This window comes from Rhinolophus hipposideros (genome assembly GCF_964194185.1).
Source record: "Rhinolophus hipposideros genome assembly, chromosome: X".
Lineage (NCBI taxonomy): Eukaryota > Metazoa > Chordata > Mammalia > Chiroptera > Rhinolophidae > Rhinolophus > Rhinolophus hipposideros.
Genome location: NC_138046.1, coordinates 10,699,077 through 10,726,972, shown reverse-complemented (window position 1 = coordinate 10,726,972; position 27,896 = coordinate 10,699,077). Strand labels below are relative to the sequence as shown.

The window sequence follows — 27,896 nt, the reverse complement described above, 5'->3', positions numbered from 1 at the left end:
GGACAAAGTGGCGATGCACTTCCTGGGCAGGACAGAGAGGAATGGCACGCAATTCCATCACCCAACTCAGAGCGGCATGCAATTCAAAACTCATGAACTGTTTATTTCTGGAATGTTCCATTTAATATTTTTGGACCACATTGACTGCAGGTATAAAACTGCAGAAAGGAAAACCCCGGGTAAGGATGGGGGAGAACTATTGTAGAAAGAAAAATGGCATTAAATGCTCTCGTGCTATTTTAATCAATTTGTTTTTGAGATCTTATGAAATAGCCCATTGACCTACACATTATACTTTGTATAGTTTAATTTGAAGTGATTGTATTGGCCATAGTAGTGGTGAATGCAAAGAAAAGATCATGATATGTTGTTTAGCCTACTGAGCCAGGTATGTATAACTTTATGCTCATCAGAACAATGGAAAAATTGGGCTCATTGAACTACAACTTGTATTTTCATGTTTGCCACATTATGTTATATTGGCACAACAAAGGAGTTTTGTAAAGTGAAAATAATATAACACAACTCATTTTTTTAATTTATTAGTTTCAGGTGTACACAACAAGGTAATACTTAGACATTCGTCATTTATACCCCTCACACTGTGAACCCTCCTCCCCCATCCACTATCCCTCCGACATCGCACCGAGCCATCACATTATATATATAAAATGATAGTTGGCATTCATTAATGTTTAGCTTCTGGTGTACAATGCCATGATCAGGCATCCACAGTATCCCTGAGGTGGTCTCCCAAATGGGACACGAACACAACTCATTTTTAATGGGGGCTACTATATACTTTATTTTTTGATAATATAAATGGGAGTCACTCTTCTACAGTGGTTAACACAAGTTTGAGATCATACAAACATGGTTTCCTATCTTAGCTTTATCACATATGAACTGTGTCAACCTGGGCAAGTTCCTTAACCTTTCTGAACCCCACTTTTATCATTTGAAAAACAGGGATAATAATGCCAAAATTATATTGTCGTCATGGAGATTAAGTAAGATAAAGGATAAGCCTGGCCCATTGCAAGTGCTCAGCAAGCATTTCTATAAACAACAGCCCTTTCTATGACTATTTTAATACTAAAGCTATAACGACGAAAGGCTTTGTTGATACATATTTTTCATTTTTGCATCTTGCCTTTAACTCAGTATACGGTTAAGCTGTGAAAATAATGTAAAATGCAAATGCTGGGGTGGTCTCCTTATAGCATTCAATGTGCCTTGGGAACAGCTGTCACCAAGTGTTCACTCTAGAGTCTAGAAGCACAAGGCCTAGAAGTTCCTATTAGGCCATGGTTTGGATGGCCTATTTAGGGAACCCCATTAGAACTGATCATTTTTGTCTTTCGTGTGGCTCTTCCGTTTAAGGGCTGGATGATGGAACTGCATTAGTGAAATCAGGTAGAAAAGAAAGGAAGAGGATAGGACATTGCCTAAATTTTCAGAAATAGCACTCAGTATGCCGAATTTCACTTTTGAAATATACACTATTAGAAAGGAGGCGTGGATGGATCATTTACAGAAGTGAGGGCATTCGTAAGGGTTCCAGTGTATGTCTCTTCATAGTTCACAAGTACTATTATTTTCTGCACTTGAATCAGAATTTACAAAATGGGTTTATTCATCTAACCTTCTCTTCTCAATACCTCTAACTTGCTAGCATTACATTTCCTCATTGCCTTGCTTTGATTGGCTCAGTTGTTTAGGCTGAACATGGCGCTATGGAAGCCAAAGCAGTGGCCATGGCCCCTATGCTCCAGTAAACCTCACCGTGCTCTACAGCCAAAGAATCTAAGTAGGAGCTCCAGCCTGTTGCCTGGCACACCTGGCATGAGGCAAAGCTGGATTCTGACTTCCTAATGATCCAGCCTTTGGTGGCGATGATGGAGAAAGGAGGGCAGGTCCTGCCCTGCTGGGTGACTGCAGAGCTAGCATATCAAAAAATGCCAGACTTTGCCTCCCTTTTTTGTGTCTTCTGTCTTCTTACACCGTGCTTTCTCAGACATCTCTTCATCACAGCCTTAATAATCACCATGCCGTCACACTATTTAAATTTTTAAAAGAGATACTCCATTAGTATTTGTTTTCAAGAGTAAGGTGGGGCACAATTCACCTCCCCTCTCTTCCCAACAGAATACAGATGAGACTGTGTAGATAGATGGGTCTATTAGATCTTACAGTAGAAGAAGCTTGATTAGAGCTTCTTGAGTTGCTTAATTAAACTGAAATGAATTGAATTGAATCAAATGGAATTATAAAGTCATGAATCCCCTGTCATGGGAGTTATGTAAGCAGCGGTTGTGTAATGTGACTACAAAAACATAACCTTTTCAATCAGATGGACCCAAATTTATTCCCAGGCCTTCCGTTCACATGGCGGTGTGACCATGGGCAAATTATTTTACCTCTCTGCAATTCATTCGTCCTCGTCTTTAAATTGGGTCACATATTAGAAGACTGGAGTGTATAATCCTCAGGACCCTTTCTCTGTCAACGGTGTATCATGAGATGAGTGTATCCATTACTGGACAAGCAACTGAAAAGCATTCCATTGAGAATGAACCTGTAGCATTAGCATTGCATGTGACAGATGGCACATTGATCATTAGAGAGTTATTTAATTTACGACAGGGTCCTTCTCCTTCCTACCCTCCATCAGATTCAGTAGATCACCATCAGAGCTTTAATGCTTTGGACCAAGGGCCTGTACCGTACCTGTAATGGCTGTTGGGGGCAGTTTTCTTCAGAGTGCCCATCTTACTTTATGTAACCAAATTTCGAAAGATAGAAGGGTTGCCCTGCCAGCTCTATTTGGCTGTTTCCCCATTCCCTGAATAGAGCAATAAAAGAGGAAGGCTATATTGTGTTGAGTGAGCAAATGTATTTCTTTATTCCAGCCTTGGCGTGACACCAGGAAGCTCATTTCACCACAAATTCATGACGTCTCAAATCAATATTGACCGTGGGTGTTCGTGGGAGGACAGTTTTCATGGCATATTTGGTTTGACAATGACCCTGTACAAATTTTAATTGGATATAAAATGGCCAAGAGACAAACTCTAAAGGAAGAGTCAAGGATTGGAGTAGCAAGGTGCTGACCTCAGAGTTGAACCTAAGTCCTCAATGCTTAGCAACTTTGGAAGCCTGCCAGGAGGAAAGAGTTGGTTTACCAGTGACAATAGCAGGTGTTCTTCGAAGCACAGACTGAGTCATGATTGTACAGGTGATGTTACTTCAAGATGCTCTTCTGCCTCTCTCAAGTTTTCCACATGCCATTGTGTAGGTGTCTTTTTAGATCAGCAGTGTTTTTTTTTTTTTTGTCTTTTATGTTGATAGTCAGTTTGAAATTTGTGATAACATTGTTTACCCTGTAACAGTGATAAGTATCCTCTCATCTTAATTGAAATTCATGAACTCAGCTCCCGAATTCCTGTGGCTTTAGTGGGAGCTCTGTAAGTCTGTCTTTATAGACCAGCAGTATGAAATAATGGAAGATGTACTGGATTGGCGATCTGAAAACCCAGGCTTTAATATTCACCACTAAATAGCCATAAAAGCACAGACAAGTCATGTAACCTTTTGAAGCCTCAGGGTTTTTTTTTTTTTTCTTTTCATTGTCTGTTTGTTTGTTTTTCCAGTCTTTAAAATAAAGCTCATTCTATCTTCTTGGCCTACTTCACAGGGTTTTGATAAGGAACAAATGTTCTGGGAAGGGGGGTTGGGGGGAGTGGAGAGGATGTAAAATGACTTGTAACGTAGTATGTACCCTAACCTCCTGAGGAATTATTTGTGTGAGCACTGGTCTTAGTAACAGTAATAATAGAGATATTTTTAATATCGCCCTCATATAAAGGCCCTCATTCCCTTTTGTTTTCGTATGCCACCAGGGTGATAATCTTAGGGTTTTGAATTAAGGGGTTAATATCTTCACATTAAGGATTTAGGAGATCTCACTTGGGGTTAGATGATCATTTACAGAGAAGAAAAACGGAGAATATTGAAAATGCTAATTAGAAAGCTTATCATCACAAAATAGATGGTAGATGCTGCTTAAAAACCTTGTAGCAGGCTGATAAGCTAGGTGTCATGCTTTCCTTTTGAGTGCTGATTGTAAAACAAAGGCAAAACATTTAGAAATTAATTAAATGTATTTTATTAGTATACCTAAGTGCGAGGCTAGATAATTTCAAGATTGTTTCAAGATTAGTGTGATCATAATACATTTTTATTTACATTACACCCTCAGCCCAGAGCCTTGTGGGTACCCAACTAAATGTACATGAACTATTAGTAATTGCATCATTTAAATCGGTTATTATTTTAAAATTTAAATGACCCTCTTCTTTATGATAACCTATTTGAATGAAGAAAAACCTTGAAACTGATTGTAAAGATCTTCAAATAATACTTTATAGTGTAATATATGTTAGTAAGTTTATTTATCTTGAGTTGGGAGCTCTTATAGATTCCAGCTATATGTCTTTGCCACAAATCTTTTTTGTACTCATGGCATCAGTGAGAATAAATGGAAGTTGTGGAGTCTGTGAAGGCCACTGGAGGGAATTTTCCAATCTCCTAATATATCAGTGTCTCTTCGTGTCTGTTTGTGATGGGGTCCAACAGCAGCTCAACATCCTTAGGTAAAGAAAGGCTTCCTAAGAGTGAGCAGCAGTCACTGAAAGGAAATTAATGAAATCCAGCGACTGCTGGTCTCTTTGACAAGAAGGAATTCTTCCTGCCAACATTTAAAAACCCCTAGAAGTGGTCTCCATTGGAAACCAGGTTTCGACTTTCTGCCCTGGGCTGCCAAAAGTATTGCAGTAGAAAATGCGAAAGTAAGTTGAACTTTGAATTATAATTTCAATGACTGTCTAGTGAAATGGATTCATGCTCTGACACTGCACCTTTGAGGCTTTGGGTTGATTCGCATAAGATAAAAGTCTGTCCGGTCTGACAGTTGAAAAGGTCGCAAGCACACTTGATGTCTGGTGGTCTCAGTACATTCCCGAGTCTTGATTAAAAAAAGGGAGATTTAGGAACTATTATGGGATTTTTTTCTACATAATCTTTTCAAACAGAGCCAGTTCTACATGTTTCGGCTTTGAGTTTATTAATTTAGCCAAGTACAGGTTATATGTTTGCTACCATTTAACAGTAACTTCTCATTCAACAAGAAGCTCTCACATAATTGAGACACATTAGCTTTGGGGCCAACGTGTTGTTTTTGAAAATGACATCTAATTGTCACCGTGGCCTTCCTGACATTAAAAATTAAACCGTCTACATTTTAATGCTTCCACTGGAGTTCTAAAACAATATCTGTCTGTTTCCATTTTGAAAATGTTTGCTAGAATGGCTTGACATTTTACTTCTGGAGATCATGGGGGTTCTGTACCTGTGAAATGTATTGTTATTCATTTTAGATTGGAGATGTCTATGAATTAGAGATCAGCCGGTGAACAGCAGTTGAAGGTTTGAAGTTAATTTGCTTCGGACCACAGATTGATAAAGTTGCTTTAACAGATTGGAGTCACTTTACACTTTAGATTCTAAGTCAATCCATTTGTTTTCTATCTGGAAAGACTGAGACTGGCCCAAATTCATACAGTGACATAGTCACTACCTATCTGACTCTTCTCTGCTATTCAAAGTTAAGGTCAAGTCTCACTTCTTTGCCTGACCAACCCAGATCCATGGACAGTTTGCTCTTCTGCGACTTCCTATTATAGTTTTTGTCAAAGCCATTCATCCATATTATAAAAGTCGGATCACCACACAGTCTGGGATTTCTAGAATAGTCCTGATTTGAAATGATCGCTTTCGTTCTCCCCATATTAGATATTCTGGAAATTCCTATATATGATCATCTAAGTCATGTAACCAAAATTGGTTCTCATACCCACTCAAAGAAAAATCCTCCTTCTGCCCATATGCCTGATTGAGGGACCAGAAAATATGAGCTAACTGGATTGTCTTTTACTAATATTAGGTATGTAGGTCTCGTCTATTCATCGAGAGTAGATGTTCCTTGTGAACATTGACTCTTCATCATCTGCTGAATTTCCCATAATGCTTAGTGCAGTGTACTGTGTGCATAGTGAGGATGCAATGTGTATTTTCCATTTGGGACAATTTTCTTAACACGATCCAATTTTCCAAACCCCAAGTTTGGAAGTACCCTAGCACATTGGTTCCAGCCAGGAGTCAGTGTGGTTATTTCACTGAGTGTATTTTATTTCTCCCACTAATGTGTTGTAATTATACCTGGAATTATAAATACCTGCCAGATGTTTGTTTATCCTGCATACTTTCACAGCTAAGAAATAACAATCCCTGGCTTTCATGTGGATGTGAGACAACTAGGATCATTGGTGCCATGCATATGCTGTCCATGTTAACTGGCATAAACCATTAGGCTCCATAAACCTTGGCACACCACGCATCACTCCCTCTTTGGTTTTCAGTGTATAATACAATGGGTTTGAGGTGCTCTACAGAGCAGGCCCACACTTAATGCCACAGACCCTTTCTTTATGACACTGTGTCAAGGGTCTGAGTTTGTAGACTGATTTTCTGGAAAAGTGCCATGCCCTTCCATGAGCCAAGTGTTTCAGAGTGTCCCATAAATGCTGCTCAGATGGGGCCTCAGGGCCGTCTCTCAAGCTAACTGGAGATACTAAGTAAGGCCCAGGGGAAGTTCAAGAAACAGGAACTTCTTGTATTTGTTCTATTGATTTAGCTGCCAAGAAAAAAAAAGTGTAACAAATTGTGGTGTTTTCAAATAAAAGCATCAGGAATGAACTACAGTTTTAGAGAATGATTTCCTGGGCACACAGGCGGGTGCATTTTGGGTAAGGCTGGATGTAGCTGGAGATAGGTAACAATGCCAGGTTACTTAACGAAGCAGGAAGGGTAAGGGCCAGGGTTGCGAGTCATTATTTATAATTGAACAAAGTGGTGATTTTAACAACTTTGCATTCTCAAATCTGAGGCCATCTTCATGGTAATCAAACTATTACTCTGACACAGTTTGCTTATCAGGGAACTGATTTGAGACTTTGACCTGAAAATGGAGGTTGGCTTTCAATTCATTTGAATTGCAAACAGGGTAGAAAACCTATAGCTGCTATGGCATATTTTTTAAAGCAAAATCAGGCACCTATATTGACCTCCTATTTACATTTCTTTGAGAAGAAAAAATAATCACATAAAAGCTATCAAGAAACACATTTCACAGCAGGCAAATTAATTGGTTTTACAGTATTTGAATGGAGGGTTTGTCAAATAAAACATGCCGTGACAGTTAATAGTGTCATTTAGAGCCAGAAAATTATTGGCTTATTTGTTATTGGATAAAAGGAAGGCAAACATTTTGTATTAGGAAGTTTTAATGTGTTTAAAATCCTCATTAGGGATTAATGGACATGCTTGCTTAGCATAGCTCCTCATTAATTTGAGGCTAAACAGTTACTTCTGTGTTTCAATCTCCGTGTTGTTCTTAACATTTTTTTTTTACTTCTCTTTAATTAGATCTTGCATTTGAGTTTGGTCTCTACACCATTGGAGATGTAGAATTAATTAATGAGATTTATAAATCTAATGGAAGTGAGTTATTCTTAGCTATCATTTCATTTTAGTGAGCAGTTAAACCACATGTAAGTGGGTGCGGATCTAAGAGAATTCAGAAGTATGGGGGGAAAATGTGCACTTCCCTGAATATATTTAGCACTGTCACTTGGCATTAATAGATAAAAGTGTTTTAATTAGAGTTATAAATAATAGGGGAGCTGGCTAGGATTCAGTTCCCATGCACACAACTTGTTCTTTAGGATCATCTCTGTCAAAGGAGAGCAATTGTAAGTCTGTTCCTGTGGAATCACAATGTCATCCACTGGCAATTAAGACAATGCTAAGTGCAGGGTTTAGAGAGTCAAGAAGGCGCCAACTTTCTTAGAGGTTAGTCTGCAAGTGGAGCGACTTTCTATCAAGTGTATTCTGTTGTCACATTTTTCTTGAGGGCATGAATGGGCACGATTTATAAAGTCTATTCCACTTACACTGCTTTAAGAAAATTTTAGCTAGAAGAAAATCAAACTGAAATCTGGGTTTCTTGTTTTAAAGCAGACATTTAAGTCATGGGCTATGTATTTAGAAGGACAGTGAAGTAGTTTCTTTAGGGTAAGGGATTGTGAATGTGAAGGAGAGACCTTTCTTTTCCAAAAGATTTTCAAAAAATAATATATAAATAAGATCTATATTTAACATATAAATAAGATATGTAAAAAAATATATACATAAGATATATATTTGAAAGATTCTTTTATAAATGGGGTTATGGTGTCTAAAGACCCTAGAATATGCATATGGCAATGTCTTCAGAAGCTACCAGAAAACTCTGAACTCCTACTTCACTCCCCCACTCCCCAGGAGGAAGTCCTTGTATCTTCAGAAACCATAAATAGGTTGAAGAAGCTGTCAATCCAAGATATATTATAAAACAGTTAATAATGTTATAACAACTATGTATAGTGCCAGGTGGGAGCTATACTAATCAGGGGAATCTCTGCATAAATCATATAAATGTCTAACCACTGTGCTGTACATCTGAGACTAATATACAATAATATTGAATATCAACTGTAACTGAAAAAAATAAATAATTTTAAAAAGCGAGAATCATATTTTACAATGATTCCTGCTAAGATCACATAGTAAATATGTGAGATGTTTGCTTAAATACAAAATATTTAAATGATTAAAAAATATCTCTTGTTTCAACAATTCGGAAACTCCTTCCGATGTTATGTAGAAATGATCTCTCTCATGAGGATATGGGTTAATCGAGTTCTCTGTTTCCCTAGAGACAGAGTTGAATTTATTTAGCCACAGAGAGGAGGAGATCTTCAAGCCCTGGGGCCATATTTGGCCCTGGGCTTAATTTCATCTGGCCTTCTGAATAATATTATGGAATTCACCACTGTGGAATCCCAGAAAATCATTACTCCTATTCCTGGGCTCTCCGCTTGTTCCATTCAGAATGAAGGCTCTTGTAGATTAGAGCAGTTGGAGAACTGCAAACAGTGGTTAATTAGCTGATCAGTGTTGGAAAGGACAGTATAGCTAATAGTGGGGATGAGAGTGTAACCTTCTAAATCATCAGAGCTAGTTGGCCTCAGTTCTCACCTTTCCCACTGTCTTGCCCCCTCTTTATCTCCATACTCCGGGCATATGCAGTGTCTCCTGTGTTTCACTGTAGCTAACACTCTCTCTCCCTTAAACATTGCGAGAGAGCTGTTACACTTTCCCAGCAAATTCATGTTCCAGCTCTCCAAGACAGCTATTTCCCAAGTCTCCTTTCTCCTCATATTTTCAATAACCATCCCCATTCTCGGTGGATGGCCTTGCCACATACTTCATAGACAAAAATAGATATAATCAGACAAGTACCACCGCATCTTCTCATCTTTAATTTCTCCACCGGACAGCTTATGTACCTTCCTTCCTGTTACAATGGAAACAATGTCCAAAAGTGTCCTTGCTGCTATTTCAGACCAGCCTCTCCAATTGTGTCTCAATCACCCTTCTCTTTCTCAAGGACTTTACTTTTACCATCTCCCACTTTCTCTTTTGCTACACTTTTCCCCTCTCCACTGAGTTGTCCTCACTGGTATATAAATATGCCCTAATATCATCGCTCTTAAAAAAACAAAGAAAGAATCTTGACTTCCATACCCTGACTTACTCTCACCCATTTCTCTGCTGCCTCTCGCAGTAGGAATCGTTTATTCACTCTCTCCTTTTGCCCCTCTCCCTGTCCCCTCAACACACTCCTTCAGATTGGTGTCCACGGCCTGCCACTGAAATAGCTCTCAAGCACAATGATCAATGACTTAGATCTTGCCAAACCCAATGACCGATTCTGCATCTTTATCTAACTTAATGGCCACTCTATCTTTGAAGCCCTTTCTTCTCCATGCTTCTGGGACACTATGCTCACCTGGTTTTCCCCCTGCCTTCTTAGAAACTCCTAAGCGTTCATGGGTGTCTTTAGAATACATGGCATACGATAGATGATGTGGTATGCTGTGTGGAATGCAGACTCCTAGCAAAAGGTATATATATGATCTCCTGGTTCAGTTTCATCTTAGGATGACTAAGGTGTGAAAGCCATGTTTTAGGTGAGGCCTATAGTACACGTATGCTGCATGCTACTACATAGGACTTTTTACCTAAGGGTTGCCTTCTTCATTGTGTTTGTATTGGTTAGTGCAAAAACTAATTTTAATTCCCCATGCATTTAAAAATCATCATCGGGGAAGAGAGACTATATCTGGGATTTGAAAGTTAGCATTAATAATCAATCCACAGGGAAAATAATCCATGCATAGGAGATAGAGAATTGAATGTTGTGAAGTGGACTGCTACATAGAATAAAATATCTGTAATATAGTAGAATAAATAGAAGGTGAATAAACCATAAAATCCAAAAGATACCTGAGGTGCCATCTTGCCTGGCAATGAGTCCAATGCAAAGGTGCCATTTGTTCTGTGACAAAGTGGGAAATATGAAAACAATGGTATGTGTCAGTGTGTTTGATGTTGGCGTAAGTTTGCTGTCAGATTTATGAAGAAACTGTCTTTCCTACCTTTTGGGTGTTGTTTTTGTACTGTCCTTTCCTGGCAAAATAAAAATAAAAATCGGTGATCTTATGTTGATCCCTTATTAATTTTGTACTGTTATGTGAAATACAAAAACACTGGGAATTTGTAATATGTTCCCATGCCTTCATTGTATAAATTGGAGAGTGAGAAAGTGAGTTGTCTGAAATCTCACAGTTAATTCACAGGAGAGCATGGACATGACACTACAGTTTCCTGACTCGCAGTATGTTTTTCTTTTCACTGTTGTATTAGATCATATTTACCTAAAAGTGAGATCACTGCTTTGCAATTATTTAGATGCTCAGTACTACTATGAGAGTTTGCTGTGATCGTGGAGTACTCAAAAGCTCTAAAAACTCTAACATTTACTCTTTTAATTAAGAAAATTCAGAAGTGAACTTGCTCCCTGATATATCTTTTTATATATTTAGATCATGCATTTAGATTAGCCTTGTTAACATTGGCTATCGATATTCAGACATTGCCTTACTCTGCTCCGATTTGTACATCTATATTTTTCCAGTATCCTCTTTTACTAGAAAAAATTAGGGGCCTGTGCACGAGTTAGCCAGTAATATTAATGGAAGTGCAACGAGTAGGGATTTGAGTGGAATCAAGACTTTAATGTTAAATGGTCCTGGGTTGTGGTACTAAGACTTAGACAGGACAGAAATGTTTATCCTGTGGACCCTTGGAGTGGGTATCCCGTGGAGGCGTCAGATGCATGCCCAGGAATTTCAAAAGGAAGGGAGCATGGCTGGAAGTTATTTGGATTTCAGGGCAGGCACCAAGAGCAGACAGAAGGCTGAGAAGAGCACAGACAGGAAGGGACAAGCAAGCTGGGTCAGAGTCTGGCAGCTGACAAAGAGAAGGAGGAGAATACAGCTTGAGTGTGAGCCCCAGAATTAAGGAATCTAGGAGAGAAGCCCGGAGAATGTGTAAGGAGGGGGTCTGGCCCTGGAGAAACTGACCAGCAGAGACCACACAGCCTGGCCACGGGTATGGGCAGTGGCAGCAGCAGCCAGAATGACCTCACTACCCAGCCCAGGTGATCAGAGGCAAAGCATCCTGGGAGGAATGTAGGTCAGACAACCAGGTGCTTCCAGATAGGCTCTTGGTTTCTTAGGGTATTCTTCCTAGATGCCTACCTTATTTTTCTTTAAGATTAAAGCCCCGCTCCCTGTTTATAGGTCAGTCGTCTGTAGAAACTAATTATTAGACCAAATAAATGAACAGTGAGCTAATGGCTATTCAGAACCCACCGAATTAAGCACTCTTCACTTGAAATTCCATCTGCCATTAGGTACTCTTAGCTGATGATGGGACTTTCTGCATATGTATTCCGCTGTTGCCTATACCTAATGTAATCAGTGAAGAGATGGCCTCATAATGAAGCAAATCCCCTACCCTTCCCCTACACCTCCACCCCCAACCCCCGCTTCTCTCTCTGTTGTCTTATCCCCTCAAGTCCCATCTCCAGCCTCTTTTGTCACCTTCAGTGAGAGCCACCAGATGGAGTAGCAGCCTGAGACTCCTTTGTACACCAGGCCCTTGAATAGGATTTAAAGATTAGTGACATTCACAAGATGTCATGGGGGGCCATCGACAAGGCGTCCACACTATCAACTCAATGGCCCCAAGGCTCAGGGTGCCAATGCCTTTCCAATGGCCTTAGAGGGAACTTAGAATAGAAGGTGATGTTGGAGACATCTGTCGCACCCCCTACCAGGCTGAGATACTTTTATATACCTCAGGTCATCTCAACCTCACGGCAATTCTAGAAGTGGATTTTTAAATTCCTCTTATGTAGATAGGGAAACAGAGGCTCAGAGATATTCAAGTATTTTGCCCAAGTTTGCAAAGCAAGTTAAGTATTGGAGCTGGGATTAAAATCCAAATTTGTCCCGATTCAAAATCCATGCTCTTTCCACTACCCCTTGATGTTCCCAGAAAATACAGTAAATTATCTCATTTATGTGCTCACATAAATAAAATGTGATTACTGTCTCTTCCCTTTTGGTTCTGGTTTCATGTGAGATTCTAGAAAAAAATTTTCATTTTCCGGACTTGGCTTAAAATGGCAAATGTTAAATTCCTTTGATCTTCACACTCTACTTTTGGTGCCTTCTTTTCTTAGAGGGAATGATGACTATTAGCCTGTTTTACATGGGGTATTTTGACCACGTGACTCCCTTAAAAATTGATCAGAAGCCATATTTTAAGGTAAACACCCACTCTTTGGACACTCAGGACTTTTGCTGTATTAAAATGAAATTGGAAAATGAGCTAGTTGGCTGTCACATGTCACTTTTGTAAAAATCTTTTTTCGTTTGTTTGCTTTGATTGAAGTTCTATTACCTGAGGACTTCTGTCTGCAGCTTATATAATATGAACTGTTTTCATTTAATCATAGACTCATGAACACAAACTAGAATAGGGACAAATTAAGACGAGGCAGGAAGCAGGGGACAGAAGGACCCTAATGTGAATTGGGTTCGGAGTTTTCCAAATTGGAAAACTTGACTTCTGTGAATGGGGAAGGGAGATAAAGCCTCTGAGGCTGCTGCCCCTTGTTTTTGTAAATCACCAATGATGAGGATGAAACGTTTTTAAAGGAAAGAAAACTCCTTTGGTAGTACAATATCATAACTTGAGTTTTCACTTTATTAGTAATGCCATTTCAGGGGAGTTCTGTGTCCTGTAAATCAATCATCGGGATAAATGTGGAATTTTGTTAACAAAAATACAAACGGAATTATTTTGGAAGCCGCCATGGGTGTCAGTCGTGGATATTTTTTTAACTGGGCTGATAGCATGGTATTTGGTGTTAGTGGTATGTCACTCGGTGTCACTGGCCCTCGTTAGGGGAATCCAAGCATTCTTCGGCAATTCAGCTTGCAATTTTGGAGTTTTACTTTGCAAAGTCTTTGTCACAGTGGAATATACCTCAAATAGTAGGCTCTGATTGCCAGGCATTGTGGGACAACCTCAGGATGATTTTAGAGGGGGAAAATGACCTCTCCTCCCTCGCAATATCTTAATAATAATGTACTCAGAGGCATGCATTCACCTCCCGCGGGTTAACTATGTGATCATTATTCTTTTCAATGTTTTACATTAATCTCCATGTTTTCTATTAGTGCTAGCTGCTGCTTATGTTTCGCAATGCCACAATCAGGGTATTTTTGATATCTCATATTACCCTCATCGCCAAGCATGCTCCAAACTGATTAATTCCAGAATGATTAAAACATCCTATGCAGTTCATTTATTGTTGCTGCAGTTCATTGAATATGTGCTGATTCAAAGGTACCCTGATTATTTCCTAAGATATGTATTTCTCACCAGGCAGATGATCTGTGCATGGTCTCTCTGTGGCTCCATGGGGTGGCCGCCTACACCGTCACATGCAGAGAGGGTAGGCACTTGTGAGGGCCCTCAGTAAACTCACCACCTGTCCGACGTGCGCCTGCTTCCCCTGGCCCTCAGAGGACCACCTCCTGCCCAGCTCAAGAGGGTCTGCTGAGGCCAGCAGTGAGAGCACCGCTTTCCCTGTGCGGCATGCAGCTTGCTTTCGACTCTAGGAGGAGGGGGCGGGGAGGAGGACGCCAAAGGACGCTGCAGCGCTGAGTGGCTACCTTGCGCTTTGTGGACTATCTGAATACTCAAGAGTGGATTTCAAGAGAGGAGAAGGTGGCTCCGGAATTAAACAGCCGCTTGGCAATTGGTCGGGCAGCAGTGCTAATCCCAGTGTCCCCACTCATTAGTTCTCTTCCTCAGTCTCCTTTCACACCTGTCCAAGTGACTCCAGAATCCCCACCAGAGGGGTGTGTGTCAGAGGGAGAAAGGGAGAGAGAGAGGAAAAACAACGGGACAAAATTCAGGCCGAGCCCAGCCTTAGTTCAGCTTTCTTCCACGGTACAGAGTGACCCCGGCGCAGCTCTGCAGGGGGTCAGAGACTGAAGTGGCCTCAAGTGGCCGCACCACTTCTCGGCCATGTCAAGTCTTTGGCCTTTCACTCCCATAGGGAGTGACGACTACAGTGCAGACCTCGGCGGCTGGGAGTTTCTGTCGGACATGGCTCTGTCCGTGAACCTGGTAGGTACCCTTCCCCCTGACACCTAAATCAGACCTGCTGCTCAGTGTTGTCTGTCTCCCGTGTAACTGTCTGTCTCCCCAATTTGCGTGGAGTCTTGAGGGCAGGAATTATGTTGTCTTCAGTGTCTTTAAATCCTGCTTCTTGGCACCATCCTGAGCACAGTGTGAGCTCCATCAGGATTTGTTGTCTAAAGAAATAAATGGGAGAACTGATGAATAGGCAGAGGGGTGAATGAATACGATCCTATTACCCTTGTCATGCTACCTTACAATGCATGTCCCAGTGGGTCTCTAATTGTTTGTTTTCCCATCCCATCTAGACATGTCACTCTGAGAGAAAGAGGCCAAGTCTCATAGTTATTTGTATCACCAACCCCCTCACGCCTCACACCATTCTAGGCACGGAAGAAATCCACGCTACTTAATTCAAAAGCACTTGTGGGGTGGGGGGGACACTTGTGGCTAAAATGTAGTTGTATTGCAGTGAAAACAGCTGTGGGACAGGGCTAGATGAGTTTCCAGGATTAGCAACTCCATGTGAATGCGGGATTCCAGTATTTTCTTAAAAAGAAAAAGGAATCTGAACACTTCATGTAGATGCACATTTATTTGACTGCCCTTGTCTATAGAGTTTTCCCAATCCTGAGTGCTACTGACCCTAATAAGTCATTATTAGATTTGCTGCAATGCCCCAGAGTCCACGACTCTTTCTATTTTGACAACATTTCCCGCATAAGGAAATGGATGTTTATAATACCAGGTGTAGAGATGATATTTGCAGCTGGCAAGAGTGAGTTAGATCTTACCTTGAAGAGATGAGAAGACTAGACTTAATAATAAAGAAGTAAGGAGAGCAACAGGACGAGGGGGTAATAACCTGACTCATCGTATGGGGCTTTGTGGGTTATAAAGCGCATTCACGTTACTTATTTCATTTGCTGCTCACAGAAACCCTGTGAGATTTGAAAGGAGTAGGTATTATTATTATTGGTGTTATCTTATTTTATTCTATTTTATTTTACAGTTGGGAAAAGCAGAACTTAGAGGGGTAAAGTTACTGAGTCCTGCTACCAAGCAGTAGGGCCGGGACTCCCATCTAACTCATTAGACTCATAGCCAAGTGTTCTTGCTGTGTCTGCATATTGTTGATATTTTTTCCTCGTTAATTAACATGCACGTGTTTGTTTGGACAAAGGAGAACAAAGACCTTTTCCTGAGTGTAGTCTATACGTTTTTAGCCCAGGCAGCAATGCTGATACAATGCAAGAATGATGTCAAAGATTAAAGTCTTTGCTATAATCATTTTGACCTTTGGGGAAGGTATTTGTTAGAAGTTCAAGAATTGTCTTAGAAAATATAGTTCCTGGAGCATTGAGCAATGGAATGAGATTTTATTTGCTGTTAAGAATAATCATTGCTGTTCTATAATCCCTTAATATGTTAAACCAGGATCTCCCAGTGTATGTTCTGCAAACACTTGTTCTGTGGAATTGTAATAATTGTTCATCGTGGGGATGGGGTGACATGAAAATGAAAAACCCAAGGATTCAGGGGTCAAGAAAGGGGGGAACATGCTGCACTAAATCAATTCAATGGCTGTCTCAGAGCCTTTAATTTGCATCATGGGTCTCCAAGAAGGCAATGGATTTCAGCATTTCCCACACTCATTCGGACACGGAACCTTTCATTTTGCAGATCTAGTGTCCATGGGATGGTATCCTTTGTAGCACTTACCACAGTCACAGTTGTACATTAACTGTGTGATTCTTCATACCTTCCTTCCTCTTGAGTCTTGTGCAAACTCCACGAGGGAGGAAACTGTGTTTCCTTTTACTTCCCATTGTATCTGTGCCTAGTACAAGTCTGGTGGTGTAGTCCTTGGCCCTCAAAAAATATTTGTTGAATGAATGAGTGAACGAATGAATGAACAAATTGTGCTAGGCCAAGCCACCTAGGGTTCCCTATTTACAATGTACTTACAATGTGTTCTTTACAATGTTTGCCCAGCCAACTTTTTTAGCCTTTCTTTCTGCTGTTCTTTCTACCCAGTATTGGAATATGATTGCTCTTGGAAGGTGACTGTGTAATTTGTCATCCAAACTGGGACGTTTTTGAAGAGGAAAGGGGACACTGTAATTAATTACACCAGGATAACCCAGGCTGGATGGCCCCGTATTGTTTGTGACTCTTTCTCAGCCTGCCTCCCCCACTAAGGATTTTATGTTCCTGGGAGCAGGGGCCTTTACATGCAGTAAACATTAGCTGAAATTATTGTATGGAAAGTAGTGACTTTAATACTAATTTAAGATTTGCCGATGATTTTAGCATGTATTTTTTTTTAATGTTGAGGAAAACTGAAGCCATATTCTATTCGCCATTTCCCCAAATATAGCAGTGCTTCATACTCCAGTGTATCAGAGTAACTAAGGGGTTAGGGCTTAATTGCCCTTGCCAGAGGCCTCGCATGTGGCCTGTGTGGCAGTGCTGTCTGTATAGGACTGGCCTTTCATCTCCCAAGGCAGAGAGTCAGAGAGACCAAATGTTCTCCTTACCAGAACTGGAGGGAGGTAGAAGTGATCAGATTGCAATCCTGCAAAAGATGAAGGTATGGAGAGAGTCAGGAATGTTTGGGGGATGCCCATAACCTGCACAGGTGACATCAGGCCCCACAGACCTTTCTCCAGGTGGCCGTCCCACTCTCAGGTCCCTTGTCATGCACTGCTTTATTGCTGGTGTCTCACTTTGGTGTTTGGCTTCTTGTTTTCCCTGACTGTAGAACCCCTGGAAGAAAGGGCTACCTGCCAGACATGGAATGAGTCCTCAGTACATCCCTGCTAGTTGCTTGAATTTTGATCTATTAGGAAGGCGTCCATTTGGGAAAGATGGCTCATGGATTCACTTTGTGTATTTCTGAGATTCTTTGTAAGTGCCAAGGAAAGCATGCAGTTTACGCAGGAGTTTTACCCTTAGTGTCTTGGATAAGAATTGTGGGTATCTGGTTGAACTCCTAAGTTCAAAGACAACTTAATTTAATCATTGAAGTGTTTCCCATAGGCCTCATCTTTTAAAAATCTCTGATGATGAGTAACATCATTGACTATGTCAGAAGGTGAAAGGGGCTTTAAAGATCAGAAAGTCGAGCTCCTTGTCTGGATAGACGAGCAAAGTGAAGCCCGGAGAATAGGGGAGGGTGGCTCAGTTGTCCCCACGGCAAAATCTGACAGAACAAGTCATTCTCCTTCTGCAACTTGCACTGTAGTCTTACTACTCCGTTAAAGTAAAACAGAATTGGCCTTTTGCAGATACTTACTGCTTTTTGTTTAATAGGAACAAAAAAAAAATACATTGATAGCTATATTTACTTCCTTTGCAATTTTTCCTACACAGTAAAATATTATGCAATAAGCTTCTCTGAGAATAACTAGACTATGCTTAATTTTTTGTTTGTTTGTTTATTTTGTTTTAGGTAAGCCTTGCCAGTGATCCAAGCTGTGTTGAAGAAATCTTACGGGTGAGTTTAAACCTTTATTTCTGTGCCTTTTAATAATGAAGCAATCTATCTGCGTAAGCTGTTTAAAGTAATGACTGTTCTGTTTCCACGAGTATCACTTCAAGACCCTTCTGCTTACATCTCCTGCGTCATTTCTTACCTGTCATCTCTGCCCTCTTTAATCAAGCTAGTCTCCTAATCTCACCAAGCTTCTGTTCCATTCTTGCCTCCTCCTGGATCTTTCTTTTGAAGTCTGGATGGACTCACCACCTTTTGAGTAAACTTTCCCCATTCAAGCATCCTCCTCGAGATCTTTGTTTTACTGTCTTCTGGAATCTCGAGTCAACTTCACCACTGCCTCCCACTACATTGTGGATGGCACATGGTTATGGACATTGTAGCCTATTACGAGGGCATGAGATGTGGAAGGGTGGAGGAGGGGGGCAAGGGAGAGGCCTGGGACTGGTGGTGGAAAATGTTACTAATGGGAGTGAATTTATACATGAGAAAGGCATGGAGGCAACACAAAGTTGCAAAAGGTAGCAATAACCTCTGCCAAAGGGAATGATTAAACCAAACGGAAAAACCAAAGCCAAGCCAGAAAAATGTATCTCCTGACTCTGACTGTTGGTATCATAAGGCAACATGGTATATGAGCAATAGGATCACTGGAGGGAGGTCCAGTCCTACCTGTACCATTTGTCACTTCTGTGGACAGATGACTGTATCTTTCTGGCTCTCCCTTCCTTGTCTGTAAAAGAGGGCAATAATACCTGTCCTGATTCCCTTAAAAGCTGCCAAGTGGCATATAACTGCTTGTTATGATGATAAATGATGATCGGGATGACCATGAGAAAACCATGCAGGCTTTCTATTGGGGAAAGAAAATAACCTGTGTGCCAGTCAAAATTCCTGCACCCCCTTTCCTCACTTACCAAAGCCACTCCAACTCCCCCTGGTAAGTGCCTTCTCAGCAGCCTAGTGTTTGAAGCAAACCCTGTGAAAATGCAGCCAAAGGAGTAATAAAAAGCAGCAAGCTGTTTGCCATCAAATTGACTGGCCACATGATTTTACCTGTTGTGGATATCAGTGTACCTTTTCAGCTCAAGAACATTGTTGTTGACTTAAAAAGGAGTCCTGGCACCCTGACCAGAGATGGGACTATCTGAATTAGGGATATACGTACTACTTTTGTAAGATAATAGGCCAGGAATCCCTCAGTCATCTCTCCCTGGTGTCCAAGTTGCTTGCTCCTTTTATTGGGTGGAGAAAGTTCTGATATACAAATACACCAAATCCTTGCTAGTGTGTCGCTGTTTTCCTTAAAGAAATATCTTACCCTAGTCTCGGTGAGTACAGTTGTCTTGTTTTTCCAGATGATGTCAGTGGTCTTTGGTTGATTCCCAAAGGAATGTCGGACTAATTGTCCCCATTGCCAACCTCTACTTAAAAGCAGCCTGGTGTCTAGGTGGCTCACACAGTGACTAAGCGAGGGGAGCCCCTGTCAGGGGCTGGCGACTCCAGTCTCCTGGAGAGGCCACTTAGAGAAACACCAGAATGTCACTTAATCATGGAAAGAAAAGAAGCAGGTATATGTTATATTATGTTATGTTATATTATATTATATTATACTTATTTTAATGTAAGACCGGGTCTTATATTAATTTTTGCTCCAAAAGACACATGAGAGTTGATGGTCCAGCTAGGTCTTATTTTCGGGGAAACACGGTATGTGTTTTCACCTAGAAAACAGGGGGTAACTATTAACCCACCACCCAACTGCAGAGAAGGAAGCTTTAAAGTGTAGACACTGTTTGTGTATGTGACATGGAGAGCTCAAGCTGTTTGCTCGCCCAACTTTCCCAACCTCCCGATTCCCCCTTTTTGCCTTTACAGCGCTGCACGCAAATGCATGCAAACACATTTCATCTCACATAGGGACAGATTTCTTTTATTAACCAAGGACAACACAGCTGACCCCTCCCCACTCTCGGCCCCTCAGTACCCTGGCAATGAAAATACTTTCATCTAATGCATTTTATTTTGCCCCCCCTTATTCAAAATGCCGTTCAAATCCAAACCAGTCAGGTTTCTTTGAAAGTTCCTCTCACCATTTCTCTGATAATGGGCTCAGCTCCCCTTCAGACCAGCACAACCTTATTTCCCTGTAGCACATGACTGCCTTTCAAAGTACTTGAACTTCATTATCTTATTTTGATCAGAAGAAATGTGGTAGTTCCCTGTTATTTCAGGAAGTTGAGGCCCGGAGAGGTTATAAGTGAGTGGCAAACAAAGGCGAGGCTAATATATGGCAAAAGCAGAAATAGAACCTAGTCTCCGTTTTGTACTACACCTGAATGTCAACCACCCTATAACAAACCTTCCGTGAGAATCTTTTGATTATAAAAATTGCTTCAATTCTACTTCTGGGAATATGTCCAAAGAAAACAAAATCACTAACTCAAAAAGATGCTGCACCCTTATGTTCATAGCAGCGCTATTCACAATAGCCAAGACATGGAAACAACCTAAGTAGCCATCGATGGATGAATGGATAAAGAAATTGTGGTGTCTGTATAGAATATTATTCAGACGTAAAAAATGAGGAAATTCTACCATTTGTGACAATATGGATGGGCCTTGAAGAAGATAAATACTGTATGATCTCACTTATATGTGGAGTCTTAGAAAAAAGCAAAATCATAGAAAAAGACATTTGACTTGTGTTTACCAAAGGCATAGGGGAGGGGAGGGGAAATTGTAGGAAGGTGGTCAGGAGGTACAAACTTCCAGTTATAAGATAAATGAGTACTAGGATGGAATGTAAATGTGATGGCTACAGTTACCACTACTGTATGACATATAAAAAAGTTGTTAAGAGAGTCAATCATATGAGTTCTCATCACACGGAGGAATTTTCTTTCCCTTTTTTCTTTCTTTTCTTTTTATTGTATCTATATGAGAAGATGGATGTTAATTGGACCTATTGTAGTAATCATTTCACAGTATTATTAAATCAAACCATGATGCTGTATGCCTTGAACGTATACAGTGATGTATGTCAATTATTTCTCAATAAAACTGGAAAAAGTAAGACCTGTAAAAAAAGAATTGCTTCAGATACTTGGCTGACTTACTTCTAGAAGTTTTAACTAAGAACACCAGCAAACCAACATAATTCGAGTAGGTCTTGGGAATGAATTCTTTCTTCTTAACATTTTTCAAATCTCATTTCAAATAATAAAATAACACCAATACCAAGTTACTGCTCCTAATAAAAGAAATAACAACAGTTACGTGCCACTTACTATATGTATGCCAGGAAGAGTGCTTAAGCACATTGTGTCGTTTTCTCTTCATGACAGCCCTAAAGAATTGTATTATTCATCACATTTTACAAAACAGGAAAGAGGAAAACCCAGAGAGGTTAAGGAATTTGCCTGCAGGTCTGTGACAATGTCATGTTATTTATTCCTTCTGTTCCAGTTTCTTTACCTGAATCCATCCTTAATTCACAAGCTCCAGTCCACTTTATAATTAATATGATAGTGATATCAACGAACAGTTTATTTCAGCTTCTGTTGTTTCCTTCACTTGTCCAAATTCAATTATGTCAAAATAATTTCAAATAGCTTTTCAAACAAAGCAGAATTCACCAGCCTACAGCACTTTTCTGCCAAACTGTCCTTCTCCCACAGAGTAAGTTGTATAAGTTCAGGTGCTTTTCCTGCTTGTCAAGTACGTTATTGCTCATTATAAATTTTACAAATCAGAAGCGTAAAGGCAGCCATCTGTGCAGTGCAGCCCAGCCTGTGTACCTGCTTCCGTCAGCATGCCAATTTCTCTTTAGAATCAAGCTACCCTCAAGTACAAACAGAAATGAGAAATAATAACAATTCTGGGCTCAATGATGGCGTTTTGCAGTTACAATTCATCTATCATATGTGGGATTCCTAAGCTGCTCATATGTAATAATATGGGCGGCAGCGGCAGCTTCTTTTCTGGGCTCCACAGGGTTTTATGGGTCCTAGAGTAATCATTTCTGGAAGAGTAAAGCTGAGGAGAGCAGCATGCACTAAGTGCTACGAGCTAAGGATGGATGTTCAATGATTATTTGTTCCGCAGTAGTATAATTTATTTGTTCCTAGCAAGAATTTACTTTAAAATATCAATAAGCTATCAATTAAATCCTTCCTAGAGTCAAACATGCAGATGTAGTGCTTCTCTTAGATCTGATGCTGAACAGATTGTGTTTCCTACCAAAGTACCTTCAGTAGTTGATCGTTTCATAGACAAACATCTGTAAGGGTAATGCACTGTTTATGAGGGATGCTGAATTTGCTAGCTAGGATTTAGGGCGCTTGATTTGATAAACTATCATCTTACAGATCTCTCCCTGCCATACGGATCAGGTTGGTAAACTCTGACATGAGCACCTCTTTCTGATGACAGCATGATCTGTGTTTACAGCATTCTAAATTATGGCAATTCTTATTAGGGCTGTGTTTAAGTTAACAGTTTTAGCGTGGTAAAAAACAAAAAGGTACCAAATAATTACAGGACGACTATGTACAGTACTTACTATTTTTTTTTACTTTTAAAGGGGAAACAAATGAAAAAGCTCATCTTAAGAGTGAAAAAAAAAATGGATCAGGGAGCAAAATTGGTCAGACAATTATGTCTGAAAGGAAATTTGATTATATTATCATAACTGTGAAGCATAATCAAGGACCTTTCAGTAGAATTTCTTTGATAAATTTAACCAATAATTAGGCAATTGATTTTATATTCTGTCAAATTAATGTATAAATAATGTTCCAATTGGAATCACCAAGCGATTTTCTATAAAGCTGTCTTAAGTACTATTCCTTCTGGAATGTTTCAAAAAGCATCTATCCTAGTCTGGTGTGGACTTTTAAAATTATAATTTCTTGCAATAGCAATATAGTGTTCCATTCAAGAAAGACAACAATTGCTAAATATAATTTAGACTATAATTAATGTTAACATTGATGGAGCCAAATAAATGAACTAACTAATGATTGCACCCTCTGCTATTCTGATGACTAGCTTTTACCTAATGACATTGGAAAATATGTAAATTTGTCAGCAGGTGAAAATGCCCTTGACTGGGTAAATTATGTGGAGTATTACCTTTTCTGAAGCTAATTCAAAGCCTTAATGGACTTAATATGTGGTATGCATATGTGAGGTGAGCTATTCATGGAACCAAATTAGCCCATAAGAGATATTACCCATTATTTGCTTCCCACTCATCATTTCCTCTTTTCTCAAACACAAACCAACCCAGAAGAAAGATGCTAAATTTAATTATAGCAACTATTATGTGAGCAATATAGGTAAGCCATCCAGTGTGCTTCCAAATGCACTTAGAGCCTGTCAAGCAGTTTAAATATTTTCATGTGAAATCTGGGGGTTTGCATCTAGTAGATGATGTGAATTTTAAGTGATTATACATACATCATTGGAAAAATGAGCAATGTGAGTAACGAGGTGACTGGTCCAGTGAATCATGGGAACCTGTCAGACAAGGGCCATGTCAGGGAAGAGATGATGTCAAGTACTCGTAACTTAGTAACTCAGCATTTAACTGCCCAGGGAGTGAGCAAGAGTAGGCCCTTTAAAATAGCCGAGTAATAACATGAGTCCCTACATATATTAAGTGTGCTGTAAAAATAAGTCTGTTTTCTGTCAACCTGTTTCTTTTTGTGAATATAGTGATTTATTATTTTCTATCGAATTGAATGAAAGCAGGTGAGAATTTAAGCCACGTGTAGAATTTACACCTGCTTTCTGTATCTTGGGTGTACAGAGAGGGTAACAAAACAAGGTATTAGTTTGCCAAAAAGCAGTCTAGGCTTATCTGAAAGAAGTAATAGCTTCCAACTGTTGTTTGAGATTCTAGTACCCTTTTTGTCTTGGCTGTGCTAGTCCAGGTAATGCAAGGACATTAACCATTCCATTTGCATCTGTGTAAAGGGAAAACCACGGTCTCTGGAAAATGCATTGAGAAAGTAACCTCTCACAAACAATTTGGTAGGCATCTTCCAGTTTTGAAATGAAAGGATAAGTCAAGGCTTGTCCCTGCTCTTATTAATCACCGAAAACATTATGGAGAATGACAGAAAGAAATGTAAAGTGCATAACTGATCTAACCAGAAGACATCCATAAGCCTAAATCACAATTTATTTTGTGAAGGTCTAACAGGCAGGGAATAACCCAAAAGATGGTTCTCGTGGTCGTGAATCTGGGCACAGCTGATGAAGCATTGATTTGCAGGATAAGTGGCTCACCATGAAAAGAAAAACAATATTGGACTAATGGAAATGGGTGTGAAGGTTTGTGATGGGAGCTTCTGTGGACCAAGTCTGGGACATACATATCTTGAAAAGTGGGAAAGGCAGGATTCAATGAGACATTACTTAACTAAGCCACATTTGTGGAAAGAACTTTGTTGCTGAGGCAAAAGGAAAGAGTGAGATGCTGCTTTTGAGCAGTCTGCAGGGCTGATGTCTCTTGGTAAGACATAAGTAAAGGCCAAAGCAATTGGTCACACACCCTGATGTTCAGAAGAGAATTCCTGCTAGTCTTGGATTAAGCCACAGCCCCCACAACCACAAAACATCTTGCAAATACTGGTCCAGGAAAGCTCTTGTCACTAAAAAGTTAGTAATAATAATAAAATGAACCATCATAAGAGCTATGCAAAAATACGCCCAAAAAAGCATATGAAAAAAAAAATGTAGCAGGAAAAAGTATAGCTAGGGAACAAATTAAAGCTGTGACCAACATAGTTGCATGTATTGTTTAAAAAAAAAAGTAATTTTATCTAAAAAACAAGAGCGAAAGCAATGATACAAGAGCTTAGAGGTGCTACTTAAAAAGTAGATAAAGCAAGAGCTATAAGATGATGAATTATGAACAGAAAATAATCCGAATTAACACTTTTAAGATCTGTTTTTTACTAAGTAAAAGAGCAACAGCAATACATAGGTAATTTGTTAGTTAACTTCAGCAAGAAAAAAGGAGGACAAAAACACAAATATGTAAAACAAAAAAGAAATAACCTCTCAGATACAGACAAAATTAAAATAATCATTAAGTGGCAATTTACTCACCTCTGTACAGATAAGTGTAAGCATCTAGATGAGATGGATGATTTTTCTGGTGAAATATAATTGACTGAAACTGACTCCAGAAAAAAGAAAATCTAAACAGACTTATGATAAATTAAATGGAGAGTAGTCCCACCCATTAATGAAATCATCACTCCTAGATGGGGTTTCATGAGGAAAGTCAACCAAACCATTAAGAAATAATACAACTCAATAGTTCCAGAACATAGAACAAGAAGATAAATTTGCAAAGTGTTTTTTAGACAAGCCAAACTAGCACATAATATTGATGCCAAAATCTGACAAAAACAGCATCCAAAAAAGAAAATTATGGAATAACATCTCTTGTGAATATTGATGCAAATTTCCTTAATGAAATACTAACAAACAGAATTAGACTGAACTTTAAAGGATTTGCACCATGACTAAGTGAGTTTTATTCCAAGAATGTAAATCTGGTTTGATATTAAGAAATCAAGTAATAAAATGCCTTTTATGGACAGAATAGAAAAGAAAATATCTACATGTACATCTTCATTAATGCTCAAAGATACTTGACAAAACTCAACCCTTATTCTTGATAAAATAGAAATAGATGGAAACATCCTTAATGTGATACAAACATATCCATCTCAACCCAAAAGCTAGTGTCACATTTCACAGAGAAACTCTAGAAGCATGCCCATTTTAGTCAAGGGAAAAGACTAGAGGTTCTTTATCACCACCATTATTTAATATTGGTCTGGAGGTTACCCATGGCAATTAGACAAACTACAAAAAAAAGATGGAGAATGTGTAAAATGATGATTATTTGTAGACTACACACACACACAGTGTTCCTGAAAATCCCTAGATAAGCAACCAAAAACACTGTTATGAGCAATACAACAATTCAGCAAAGTTTCAGTGTATAAAGTAAATATAGAAAAATAGTCTGTATATGTAAATCAACTAACTATAACATAAAATGGGCAAAAGACTTCATTTGTATCTTGTGAATTTATTTGACAAGAAAGGTGTCAAAGCTATATAAACACACTAACTCACTGTGCGAGACACCAAAGAATATTTAAACAAATGGAAATGCATACCATTCTCGGATAGGAAGACAACATCACATGCATTTCTATTCTCCCTAAGTTAATCTTGGATCCTCACCTCACACCATACAACAATATTATTTTCAGATGTTTTAAAGATTAAAAACAAAAAATAATAAAAGTATGGGAGAATTTTTAATTTTCAGCCTGTCTCCTGTAGGAGGCAGTCGGGAAACTTACGAGGTTCTAAGAGATTGGAGAAGGTTTGAAATAGTCATTGAAAGGAAGAGAGGGGACTATCTCAGGAATACAGTAAGATCATGAGTTGATACGAATGATCCAGGTCACATGGAAGACATGAAATTTATACTGGTTTCAGTCTGTAGATTGTGTAATTGTCTCCAGCAGTGCTTAGCTCATTACCCAGAGGCCATTACCTAATGGGGCAGGGAATACTGGAGGCCTCAGAGAGGTTGAATAAGTTGCCTCAGATCATATCATCATGCAGCTACTAAGTAGATGAAACAGGACTGGAACTCAGGTTGGCCTGAATTGAATGTACACTCTAATAGTACTAAATAATTGCATAGCAGTTTTTTCGTACCTGACGCTGTTCTAAGGATTTCTCATATAGTAACTTATATAATCAGCATACCAATGCCAGGAAGCAAGTACTATTATCATCCCCCTGATAACAGATAATGAAATGGAAATACTTTGAGCTTGAGTAACTTTCCAAGTTCAACAGCTGGTGTGGCAGAGCCAAGATCTCAACCCAGGCTGTCTGGCTTCAGAATCCACACTGTTAACCATCTTCTTTTCACCATGAGGAAATAGGGCTGAAGGAGTAGATTTCTTTGTTTGTTCATTTGTTTGTTTATTTGTTTGTTTCACCCAACTCAGTCCTCAAGCAGCTGCTACAGTGGTCTTTCAGAATAACCCTGGATTTTGTCCCAAAGGAGTGGGTTTTAAGGTTTTACGTGATTACTGCAGGGCTCAGCCCCTGGGCCAATGGATAACAATGAATCTAGGGGAGATTGCTAATACCACCTGTCAAAATCAGGAAAACAGCTTACCAGATGGACCAAATCTAATAAAATGAAGTTTCATAGGAGTACAACTATATGATAATGCACTTGAGTCCACTAATGTTTGCAGCAGACAAGAAAAAAAAATGAATGGAAACATACATCACGTCCCCAAACTGTATCAATAGAACACAAATATCTAGATCAGGGATCTACAAACTTTTAAAGAGCCAGATTGTAAATATATTTGGTTTTTTAGGCCATATGGTCTCTGTCTCAGCTACTCAACTTTGTTTTAGCATGAAAGCATTTGTGGATAATGTGTAAAAGAATGCTTGTGACTGTGTTCCAATAAAACTTTATTGACAAAAACAGGCAGTGGGCCAGATTTGGCCTGTGAGCAGTAGTTTGCTAACCTCTGATCTA

The 27,896-nt window shown here is 39.5% G+C and overlaps 1 protein-coding gene across 4 annotated transcripts in view; it reads left to right on the top strand.

The window, feature by feature from the left end:
* AFF2 (ALF transcription elongation factor 2) overlaps positions 1–27,896 on the top strand; it is a 479,304-nt gene that overhangs the window by 279,133 nt on the left and 172,275 nt on the right. For 3 of the 4 annotated variants that reach the window (XM_081043310.1, XM_081043308.1, XM_081043307.1), the window contains one exon: positions 18,242–18,286. The exons of the other annotated variant lie outside the window; for it this stretch is intronic. In XM_081043310.1, the coding sequence (XP_080899436.1) occupies positions 18,242–18,286 (45 nt within the window). The remainder of the gene's footprint in view (positions 1–18,241; positions 18,287–27,896) is intronic. 4 annotated transcript variants of the gene reach the window in all.